General features: G+C 37.3%; 1 protein-coding gene across 1 annotated transcript; it reads left to right on the top strand.

Moving 5' to 3' along the window:
- The first annotated feature begins 4,464 nt into the window (after window positions 1-4,464).
- On the top strand, window positions 4,465-9,312 carry LOC121956391 (GTPase IMAP family member 7-like). The gene is made up of 2 exons (XM_042504573.1): window positions 4,465-4,529; window positions 7,312-9,312. Exons 1-2 carry the CDS (start codon window positions 4,505-4,507, stop codon window positions 8,067-8,069), a joined length of 783 nt encoding a protein of 260 aa, XP_042360507.1. The 5' UTR covers window positions 4,465-4,504; the 3' UTR covers window positions 8,070-9,312.
- The last annotated feature ends 3,554 nt before the right edge of the window (window positions 9,313-12,866 follow it).

Genomic DNA, 12,866 nt, shown 5'->3' with positions numbered 1-12,866 from the left:
ACCAGCCTCTCACACTCTCACGTTCTTTAAAGCTGCATGCAGCATCCTGGCAGACCAATGGTCAATATTTTTATTGATGCTCTTAAAGCTGGGTTACTGCCCTTTTTTTCTGTCACTTCTTGGTGAAAGACAGAGAGTCACTGGCACTGAAGACAGAGACAGAAGTGAGTCTTCAGTGTCCATTGTGGTAAAAGGTGGGAAAAGCCCAAAGTGATTTTTCATGAAAGGACTTTGACTATTTTTAGCAATATCACACACACACACACACACACACACACACACACACACAAAGGTAAAATTAATAGACTGGGGTATTCCTTAGCGCTTACATCTCTGTTCTGAGGAACTTTTGAAGGGAACTCTGCACTAAGGAATCGACTGTAATTGGAACAAAAACATTGTTGCACAGTGCATGTTGTGTGTGTCAATGACAGGGGGTCAAAACATCCACACTCTTATCTCAGTTGCACCCAAATAACTCCCAGTTTATTGTCTGAGCCTGTTCCAGGGCTTCACTTAACATACCGTGATTAACTTTTATAAGAACTCACAATCGCCTTATCATCTGCACAAAGCCTGCGATAACACACAAATACAGCTGCAATGATTTTGCAGTCGTTTGGCCATTCCCTGACTCCACATGACTCCTCTCTTGTGGGCGGAGGTTGGCAGCTGATGCTTATGGAGTTCAGAAGGTAAAGTGCAGTTACTGGTTTAGGAGGAAGCTGTGCTTGTGTTTTTGCAGCTCAAACCTCTTGGGCTGTATGTGTTTGAATCAAGATATGACATGAAGAACAATACCTTTAACATTCATTATATAAGGAAGTGAAGAATATTACTATACATATTTTTTTATTTACTTGTCTGAATTCATCTATTTATTCATGCAATGACTGCAAACAGAGATCAATTTTTTCATTCTTTCACTCTAGCAATGCTACTGAAATGGCCTAACTAAAGGCCAATGATGGGAAATGTACCATTTTTGATTAAAAGGATACCACTGAGTGCCCAAAGGATGACATTTTTCTGGAGGCCAACAAGTGAGCTTGGCCCTGGTTACCATTATCAAAAAAGCCTATGGGATTTTTTCCATTGGATTTTTGATTACTGCTGAAAATAAACTGCAAACAATTGCTTATGATACTTACATGTTTTGTTCAGCAAGATATTCTTCAAAAATGAACCCCACTAATATGATCTTTGAAGTCTTAATGAAATTAACACGAGTGAAAAGTTAATTATAGGCTATAAGTGAACTACGCTACACTTGCATGACTTATTGTCACCACCACAACAAGACTGTAAGACTGAACTTGAATCATTTGTTGCCAACCACTTATTTTTAGATACCTATTTACTGATGTGTTTTATGTTGCAGAACAACATGTGAAAATCTCTTGTGATAACCACAGATCTTACTTAATGCATCTAACGAAAAATCCATCCAAAAAAAAAACCGCTGACTTCAAGTCAAGAGAACCAGGAGTGCTGACATGGTAATGCAGGAACACAGCAAGCACATCAAAGCTTGCATCTGTATAAAAATGGTTTTCAAAATCTTCATTGACCAGGGCAGTCATAAACTTTTCAAATGCAGTTTGACATTAAGAGGGTTGAATTTTCCGTGATCCAATGTTCCAATTTTTTAGAAGGCATGCCTCTGCCGACCAAAGCCCAGATGAAACAATGTATTTGGGCAGCCTGGGGCAGCTGACAGGAAATGTTTTTACTGAGAGTGAAGCGTTGCTGAGCACCTTATGTTTGTATGCTCTATGGACATCATGTTTTTGCTGGAGCGATCACAAAAGTTTAGACTGAGAGCAGGAAAAGCACCCAACATCATTTGTGTTTTATTTGCACTGCCTATTTGGATGAAACAAGAGGGAGGCTTTCTTTGGAGGCCATGAAAACAAACTAGTGATTACTACCGCTGGATTTCTGAAGCGATATGATTTTGCCAACACTAGCTAAGATCATCTGAGTCGAAAACAGCAACTCAGGGTAAAAATGTTTGCTAGTAAGTTGGTAACAGTAAACCTTAATACTAGAAAGTAGTTGAGGCTACAGTTCTATCAGATATGTCTTGGTGACATTAAAAGTGAACTAACATGGGCTTAACAAAAACCATAAACTCTATGCAGCTCTTGTGCAAAATAATGACAACAAGTAGAGCACTAATTTGCCTCCAGGCTGCCTTCTGTTAAAGTCATTGTAAATGTGGTTTGTAAAGTCATATAGTCTGGGGTAACAAGCAAAATAGCACTAAGTGGCTACTAAAAAGTGCTATAAAAGAGACCTGTTTTACTATCCTATGACTCAAGCATGTTAGCCTGAGTCAGGCCAACATGTTAAAGGATAGGTGTGTTCTAATTTGGTTACATAGCATTCTGGCCTGGTAGAGCGGGAAATGTATGATCCATTGAGGTAAATATAAACTCTTTATCATTATTATTTTTTAACCCTGCCAGGGAACAGTTATAGTGCCGCAAGAATGACGTTTTTTTTGTAGGACATCCCGGATGCTAACATCACCCTGTGGATAAGAAAAGATAAGATAAAATAAGATAAGATAGAACTTAATTAATTCTAAAAGGAAATTGTTCCAGAATGTTCCAAAATTACAGCAGCAAAAAGAATACAAAAACAGAGCATCAATTAAGTGAAAGTAAAATAAAGTGTCTAATAATAATGTTTAAAAGTAAAAAGTAATATTGCATGTGGAGTTTAAAATTGAATTCAAAAAATGAATACAACAACATAGCATTAAATACACAGAAATAAAATACAAATCACCTAATAATAATGTTTAAAAGTAAAAATTAAAAAGTAATGTTGCACATGGAATTTAAAATTGTATGTAAACATAAGTAAAGTACTATTGTGCGTGGTATGTAAAATTTTCCTTCCTGCAGAAAAGGGAGGAGTTGTACAGTTTGATGGCCACGGGTAGAAAAGACCTCCTGTGGCGTTCTGTGGTGCTCCTCAGTGGTCTCAGTCTACGGCTGAAGTTGCTCTGATAGGACTCGTGAGAGATGTTGTCCATTATATAGAGCAGATAACTGCTGAAAATAAGCTCTGTAGTAAACAAAACTTTATGGTACTTACATGTTTTGTTAATGTAAGTCAATCCTCACAAATGAACACCACTTTCAGGATTTTTTAAGCCTAAATGCAATCACCAGAGGTAAAAAGCAAAACTTAGGCTAAAAATGAACTACGCTACAGTTGTGTCGCCACTGACCCCGTAAAGTCGCGTTCAGCACACTTGATAATTGTCAATATTCTCATTTACCTACTTTTTTCCAGCTGTCCTTCTACAACACACAAAAGCTTCAAAGTACACAAGTGAGGTATTGGCATATTTTATGTCATTGCACAAAACGTGAAAGTCGCTTAAGCTCCTGTTTACCACCTTTTTTAAGGCCACTAACCAAAAACTGTCAAAAAAAAAAACATTGATTTTGAGACAAGGGAAACAAAGGTGCTGAAATGTTAACAGGCTTCCAGTTTTTAGGACTGATTCCTTAAGTTTTCTATGCCAACCATAATCAGTGGTAGCCCCAGCCTGGTTGCAATCATCATTCAGCATCCTTCCTCCCCCCTAAAACTTACACTATATGGACAAATGTATTGGGCCACCTACACATTACACCTACAGGAGCTTTTATGACATCCCATTCTAAATGCATAAGCATTTATATGCAGTTGGTCCCCCCTTTACAGCTATAGCAGCTCGCACTCTTCTGGGAAGGCTTTCTACAAGATTTTGGTGTTAGTCTGTGGGAGTTTTTGCCCATTCATCCAGATTTTATACACATGTGACAATGGGACTGAATGAAACACCTGAATTAAATGAATAGGAGCTGTGGCTCAATACTTTTGCCCATTTAGTGTGGAGAGTAAACATTAAGTTCAGACTATCACCTCTCTGTCACTCTGCTCCTCTGCAGCCACAGACACACCTGCAGCTTCTTCTCTGTTGCAGCTGCTGATTGATCTCTTTTCTCTTGTTCCATTATCAAACAGTTAATAATCTGAGTCATGTGCCTTTTGTTTTTACTCAGTAAAGGATGCAACTTAGCAAAAGTAGCAAAGTTAGATACTTGTAACAGAACATACTTAAAAGTATAGGTAAAATTACATATTTAAAAAAATATATTTAAAAAATAACTTTGTTATAGCAACAACAATAAAAACAATCTAAACATAACAATAAAGACAATTAAATTATGTGGTAAAGTAGTGGTCAAACCCAAATTAAAATGTATTTTGTTTGATACACTTCTGATTGGACCCTGATTTGATATTTGCAGCTACATTTTGGTTTCTGGCTTGTGACTGGTTGGCTGTACTCAAACTAGCTAGGTAACAGATGACATGTGTTTAAGGGGAGGGAACTACACAGACTTTATAATATATAAAGATGAAATGACAAACTATTCAACACTAAGACACCAACGGCAAGAAGACATCACAGATCGACTGCTTTTACAAGACGAAGATGAGCAGCAATCTTACTCCGTCTGGTAAGTTTATTTTATATACAGTACTATTACTCAGGGCAGTGTTTGATAATCCAGCAGTGCAACATGTTATTCTTTTCTTACCACTGCTTATTGCTGTTTTAATTTATTATTACTTTGGTGATGTTTAAAAGAAACTTTCTCTCAAACATCACATTTAAGCCTCTGATTTTATTTATTTAACTGATCATCTACTCACTCTCCTGCCCTTTTTGTTAATCCTTTACATTTTGTATGTAGAAGAAGGTAGAAGGTATTGGTAATTTTTAAAACAAAGCTTAAAAAACAATATTGAATATGTCCTTGATCCTGCTAAATCTTTGGAGTTGAAAGATGAGTCGATTAAAGTCAGCAGCTACTATGAAGAATCCATTTGGTTGCTTGGGCATGTTGCTGCTGGTGGTACGTGCCTGTCATATTTAACAACTCAACCTTTTACACCCAGGCTGAAAAGTTCCTTTGTACCATTTATTAATTAAAAAATCTATGTAAATATGTATTTTTTTTGTGTGATTCAGCTTTTAGACAAATCTAGTGCATAGTGCAGAAAAAAGAGTAATGATTGTAAAATCAGAATTCACATGATCAGTCCTCATTCATTATTGTTAAAGTGACTGAATTTACTTGATTTAGACACCGTTTTACAAAACAAACCAGTGATTAGGCTTCAGTAAGATTAACCTAGGATACAGAATTAAAAATGGATTACTTTGCATCTTTTAGTTAGTAGTGAGATTATTCCACTGCACTGCTGCATTTTCTATTTGCATTTTTTGCCTTTTGAAACTCATTGCTATTTTACAAAGTAACTGCATGTATTTTAATTCTAAATACTAATTCATTAGATGTTTTTTTGATAAACACACTTTTATGAGTACTTTTTTTTGCTGTAACCTCATTACATTTTCCAAATTATGTGTTTGTGTAAAGCATTGTAGTTAATTTCTTTAAATTTTCTTTTCTTTTCTTTATTTAGTTATTGTTTTTGGTTATTTATATTTACTGAGTTATGCCGGCAGAACATAAAGTAACTGGTGGTATAATCAAAATATTTTTCAATTAATACTCATAAAACTGACTCATGCAATTTGAAAAAGAAACTTTCCAGACCAAGCATTTTTTTCAATTTATTCATCTTGGTGGGGGGATTTTTAAAGAAATATTTCAATAAATGCTTTTGCAGTTCACATCGAATACATCTGTCCCAGTATTGCTAGTTAATGAAAAAAGTAACACAGCACTGCTGATATCTTTCCTATTTTTAAAGAAAGTGAAAGAAAGTGTGTGGAAGGTAGGTTTAGGTCTGCACAGGTGAAGAGAAATCTTGTTACCATTAAACTGTCTATTTAATAATTTTGTGTTGTTAAGAAAGAAAGTTTTACCTTTAAAGTACATAGAGAGAGCAGTATCATCAGCATAAAGAGAAATATTATAGAAAAAACTGCTTTAAGATCTATAAAGCTCCATCAAAACAAGAATACAAGTCTGTAGCCAAGTGATCATTAACTAATACAGTGATGGTCATTGCACAACTGACAACAATCTAGTGGGACCTATAAGTCCTCCAGATTCGACATCAAAAAATATGTTTGATCCATGCCCTAGTAGAACAAATATTAGGGTTTTGGGGGGTTTTTGGGTTGTTTTTTTTAAATAAACATCTCTTTCACGATGTGACAACACTATGGTTAAGTTTTAATTAGGTTTAGGTAGGGAAAAAAAACACACACAAGGTTACAGTTTGGGATCAATTAAGTTTTACTTAGGATACGGAAACATTTTGATTTGGGTAGAAGAAACATACTGGTAAAGCAAAAAGTTCTGTGAAAACTGAAAAAGAAATGTACAATGAAATATGTGCAATATGTATGTTATAGTTATAGCTGTACAGTCAATGAAATAAAGAATCTGAATGAGGAATGTGCAAAGAGGCAAATGGAGATACACAGACATACATTAATGCAATGATTGGTGTTGGCTACTGAGGGTAAAAGGATGTGCAATAGCAGTAATAATAAAAAATACAGGCGCCAGGGGTGGGTAGTAATGCATTAAAAGCAACACACGAGTTTTAAATGAAAAGTAGAAACAAGCACCTTCCATTTTACAAAACCTATTTCTACTCTTCAGTATATTTTTGAGTCAGTAAACTATTTTTCCACTACATTTACTGCAACAGATTTGTAGCTGCAGCTGCCTTAAAGATATCCTGATATCCTTCAAAAATGCACACATTACATTTTATGGGATATCATATGCATTAGCGCCCCATGAATGATGTTACATACATCATTTAGGCTGTTAAAGTTACTAAGGGTTTAGGAAAAGAAACATGATTTGGTGTTTTTAAGGTTTAGGAAAGTAAAGTCACTGTTGTTAAGGTTAGGATAAAGAAACATGGTCAGGAGATACCTTAAAATGACTGAAAGTTCACTGAAAGTTCAAACAGTTCTGACCAAGCACGCCTGGGAGAAAGTCTAGATTTTTGTGACCCAATCATTGCCACAACCTACCTCTTTACACCACCACTTGGGACTGCTTAATGTTTACTACCATTAGTGCATTGGTCACTTGATTGCAGCCTCTCAAAATATGTGGGATATGCACAAATTTGGGTACATTACCTTATAGGAAAATGTACAAATAGTCTGTGAGAACAGCCTGACTGTTAACATCCCTAAATGCAACCCCCCTCAAGTCTGTTAGATTATGACAAAACAATGATTTGAAACAATGAAAAGAAGACTTTTAACATTAATAATGACTGTGCAATATTCTCCAACAGAGTCTAAGGAGCCAAAGCTGAGGATTGTGCTCGTTGGAAAGACTGGAGTTGGGAAGACTGCAGTCATGAATACCCTCCTGGGGAGACCTGGCTTAACTAAGTCATCTGCGTCCTCGCAGACAACGGAGTGCACAATGGGGATAGGAGAGTTTAATGGACAGAAACTGGTTGTTATTGACACTCCAGGTGTGCTGAACACTGTGAGAACAAGAGACCAGGTAAAGGAAGACATCGTGAAATGCATCGCATCTGCTGCTCCTGGTCCTCATGTGTTCCTGGTTGTGCTGAAGCCAGAATGTCTGACAAAATACGATAAAAGTGTGTTGGAAACCATCCAGAAGATTTTTGGTAAAGAGTCCAAAAAATACACTTTGGCCTTGTTCACCCGTAGAGATGAAAATGAAATTACTGATGAAGACATACAGGAAAGCTTCGTCAGTGAATACATTGTTGGACACTATTCTTTTGACAACACTGGCAAGAAGTCGACCAACCAAGTGGCTGAGCTGCTGAAGAAGATCAACAACTTGGTTGAAAATAACAAGGGGGGGCATTACACCAATGACATGTTCAAAAAGGCCCAGGAAATCAAAGAGCAGGTAATGGGTAAAGTAGAACCTGATAGCATGACAGTGCATGATATTGTACGTGACACAGCTATGGGTATTTTAACTGGGACGGCGGGCCCAGAAATGGCACGTTTAGTGCTGGATTTTGTTGACTTTTGGGTAAAGAAAGTTGCTGAGCATATTACATAGTGAATTACCCACAGTAAGGTGAAGATGCACCAAAATTCAAAACATTTTGAAACGGGACATTTTTGGAATTCTTATGGAAAATTGCCTTTCAAAACACTGTACATTTATACATTTCTCTATGCCCATTGTATGTGGTAATACATGGAGCATAATTTATAACTACTGATTGTGTGATTTGAATGCTTATAATTTAGCAAAGATGCAGCAGACATGAAAGGAACAGCTCCTAAAGCTCTTGCACTCAGGAGGTCCCAGGAGTTATTTTAGTAATCAGAAGGAGTAAAATTCAATTTATAATTATGTAAATTGATGAAATTTGAAATATATGGTATGTTCCGAAATAATGCCTTGACATTAGCAGCTAGAGGTTGTGTTTTTCTTTCAGCTGTGCATTATTATTATGGTTAGCGGGAAAACCCAACTGTTGACATCCAACTCTGCATTTCCGCACATCAGCTTGACATAGTAACAACGTGTAACAACAAATACATTTTGAACAAAAAACAATGTCAGCCACAAAGGACACACTTTTAAATGCATATTGAAATGCTCACTGACAAACCTGAGCAAACACGCTCTTTCAAAAACATGGGAAGAAGGCTTACAATTATAATAATTCTATAAAAATATTTGTGAACATATAGTTATGATTATGAAATTACTCTAAATATAGTTTGCTCCTATAGTTTGCACCTCCTATATGTTGCTCCTTGTCTTTTTCCCCATGTTTTTGAAAGAACTAAAACCAATTTGCTAAGTGTTCACAGGGTTAGATACTTGTGAAAGGCATCTGAATGCAGCATGAGAAAAGTTACGTTGACTCTAGGTTCAATTAGTTTTCCTCAGACAGTGGTTACATTTGTATGTGGGGCCCATGTGGGTAGTATGTGCCTGAAAAATGGGACACACATGGGACTGTTTATGGGTTGAATAATGGCCCCATGACAATTGCTAACATGCAAAGATTATCCAGGTTATCCAAGATGTCTATGGCCATACCCATTTGGTACCCAGCTCATTCCTGTCTTGTCTCGTCAGTACATGATGCAATAAAGGTAAAATGCAATAAATGAATGTATGAAATAATGTAGCATTAATCAAATGTTAATAAGAAATGTTTAGATAGAAGTGCCTCAGGTCATTCCTGAACTCTTTCTTGAGACAAATACTGATGTGTGGAATAATTTTCTTTTAGGAATATGTTTTTTATGCAGCACAGCAAATAAAGGATGATGCAAAAGTATGCAACATATGTCTTTTTTTACACTGATTTCTCTTGTATTCAATACTGTTGTGTGGAGGGCCTCTGGCAGTTTGCATTTATGCTTAAAAAATCACAAAAATTAGTGTTCTTTGATGACACCAGTACAGCAAATTTCGTGTGTTCCATTCGCTTTCTCCAGTGTTCCTGCTTGTTTCCAAAGTTGTTACCACCACAGAAAATCCTGCCTGATACTTTCCTTTCCACAAATAGCTGCATTTCTGGACTTGCCTGTGTTTCCCATAAACCAGATCTGGGAGAATAAATTACAGTTATTTCAGCAACACAATCATGTGGTTGTCCACGTGTGCTGTTCGGAGCAGAGTGGCTGGGTTAAGAGTTGCAACGTTTGTAGTGTTAGGCTTTTCAAGTAAAACTGTGTTATATCTTAACCTTTTGCTGCTCACAAGTGTGCTGTCTTTTGTTCAAGAAAAATTGATACTGATGGGGTGAGAGCACCAGAAATGTAGTGTATTTTAAACTGAATTTTGTCCCTCCTTTATACTTTCTAAATGTCAGAAGTACCGTAAAGTGAAAGTACAAGCAGAGACAGTTTCTCTGCACCCAATCTCACCCTGTGTAATCTTTGGAAAACAGGAACTGGGGTCATGGCCTCAAGAAAACAGGAAACCTGCAGTCATAGTCAGACTGCTGACACTAAAATACTTTAGCAATGAATAAAACAGATTTGTGAACGCCCCTCCTTTACACCCACACTTACATGTATAAAGTGCAGATACAGAGAGAGAGATTTTGGTCTAATCTGTGGAGACATCTGAGCGGTGTATGTTTTGAGTCCATCTGCAATTGATTTGAATAAAACTTACAGAAAGACAAATATTTGTACTTTCCCTTTACTGAGTGCCACCAAGAATGCTGATCCACTATCAACTTACTTTTGCATAGACAATGCCTGTAATGACTACGAATGGTACACATACTTCCTTGTGTATTTAAGGCTTTGGTTAAGTTTCTAGTCTTTTCCAGCCCATTCTCATTTCGAAGTTGACAAACACTGCCGCTTTTGCAGTGATTTCTGCATAAGATCCTGATGGCTGCATGATATACCGCTGGGCGGCATCAGCTGTGGAAGCACGACACACAGACAGAACCAGCTGGATGGCATCAAGTGTAAATACTACTGGTGATGTTGTAATATAAGGAAGTTTCCTATAGAGCGGGCAGCAGGAGTAGTAGCCGAGTCTGATAAATCCAGACACTGACTGTTACCCAGAAGGTGTTTGCTTTCCATTTGAATGTGATGTTTTTTTTCTCCAGCTAACCATCCGTGCACTTGTTGCCTAATCCTAAGCATGTGCTTTTGTTGACATCCCAAAATATCCCCAGCTGACACAGAAGGATACCTAGAGCATAATATGTAGATGTGAAAATCCACTGACAATGATGACTTGGGAATGAGAATGTGTTTTTTGTGGTATTTCCCAAATAATCCCAAAAGCAGCTGCACCTGACACTAAGATCTGTTTATTCTGGAAAGAGCGTTCCCAAATTGCCATCAATACCACCAAAGTTAGCAAAGTTAGCAACTGCAACTAACCACTGAAAACCAATGCAATGAATTGTCTCACCGCCACCAGAAGTTGTACCCATTATCATTTCTACAGTAGCGCCCTCACGAATAAGGTAAATAACTATAGAAGTATACTCAGTGTCAGTGAGTAAACAAAGAAGTATGGTAATGCCCAGTGAGTCCAACTCAACTGCATTAGTTGAGATAGAGTTGTCTCTCATTTTAGACTCACTTTAGATTCCAAGTTGTGGAGACAAATAAGCAATTGCAGCCCAACAGCACGGAAACTGTTCTCAGGAATGCTGACAAACCAGCGAGATCATTATGTCTGTCAGCCTTCCTCTGTCAACTAGAGCACATGTTGCCATTGAGATGAGATAAACCGACATAGTGAACTGACAAAATCTGATTATGTTATTGCTTTTGGAGAGTCCAAATATCAGCGTTATTCTGCGCAGCCACAGTTGCAACGCAAACCAGTTCTATTATAATTTGATCAGGCCTAACCTCTTTTACAAATGTGTGACTTAGTCCCATGACATGCACAAAATGAAAACAGATGTGCAGCCTTAAAAAACAAATGGATGAAAAAAGCAGCCCTGCCCTGTCCTCAATTCCTGAGAAATGACTCATTGGAAAAAACGAGCAGCATGTAAAAGACCTTGTCCACTTCAGCTCTACCCCTGTTTGCCTGTAATCTGTGTCCTAGATATTATGTCTGTATGTGATGATCTTTTCGTCTCTAAAGTTTTTAAAAGTGAAAAATTCCCCCAGCAGTTTAAGCAAGTCCCGGGAGACATCTGAAGAATCCTTGTTTTATCTGGTCATCAGTTCAAACAGCCTGTCCTCATTCTGAACTCATCAAATACCACCGGTTTGTCAGTTATTTGGGCATTAAATATGAGGCATAAAGGCACCTTTCACAGTGGTATAATACACACTGTGGCAGATGCAGACGGCACCAACTGAAGTTTGTTACGCCACTGGTAACGACATAATATATGGAGCTGGAAATTCCCAGTGGGAATGTGGATGGGTCCAACAAACCCCAAACTTTCACCCAGAACTCCACTGTTCACTTCCTGTGTGAATGTTGAGTCAAATCATTAGCTGTTCATTCACACATTCAATCACTCACTCTCTCACTCATTCACTATTCTCTATGTAGTGTGTATTAAATAAAGAACTAGATGGAGATTCCAGACACGTCGCTGGAATTTTCTTTGTATGGAAATACATGACCATATGTGGTATACAGGAGTAAAATATAGGCCACATTGCATGTACACTCATTTTGCTGTGAATTGTGGGTATTTTATGTAGTGGATGAAACGAAATGGTGAACACACTATACAGTGCATGATGAGGAACGGTTTAAAACACAGCTATTGTTTTTTTTTTTTTTAAACCTAACCATGTGCCTTTGTTGCCTAAACCTAACTATATGCTTGCCTTGCACAATGAAATCAAAATAAATATGAGGTGTTTTACCAATGTTGTAAGTTTATTATAGACAAGACTGTATGCATCTATTGAACATAAACTGTACATTTCCTGTGCAAATGAAGTGTTTTCTAAAAAGACCAAATGCATGTAACAAATGGGAAGTGATACAGCATCCCAGAATCTTAACACAAGATGCATGGGGTACCTAAGGCATCATATGTAGATGTGACACAGCACCTACCAAGGCAAAGGTAAAACATAATCTTGCATTAACATTTATCTCTGTCTTTTGGTGACAGGTCATTAGTATGAGGGTAGTGAGAAAGAATTTGACTCATTTTGAGGTATGACTTCCTCATGTTTCTTTTCTAAACTGAACCACAGTGACTTTACCAACCCGTTCTCATCCCAACTTGTATCATGGTATTGCTTAGTTAGTGATCTTCTGTGTCTGCTTATGTTTTAGGTATATTACTGTGTCAGCTGTTTACTCTCCGGGATGCTGTTAATGTGATGTCAACAAATGCACATGGTGGGATGATATAGCACAGTTCTTATG

The sequence above is a fragment of the Plectropomus leopardus genome, chromosome 17, assembly GCF_008729295.1.
Source record: "Plectropomus leopardus isolate mb chromosome 17, YSFRI_Pleo_2.0, whole genome shotgun sequence".
NCBI classification, from domain to species: Eukaryota; Metazoa; Chordata; class Actinopteri; order Perciformes; family Serranidae; genus Plectropomus; species Plectropomus leopardus.
The sequence above is the reverse complement of the archived record's forward strand: the minus strand, read 5'-3'. Positions and strand labels throughout refer to the sequence as shown.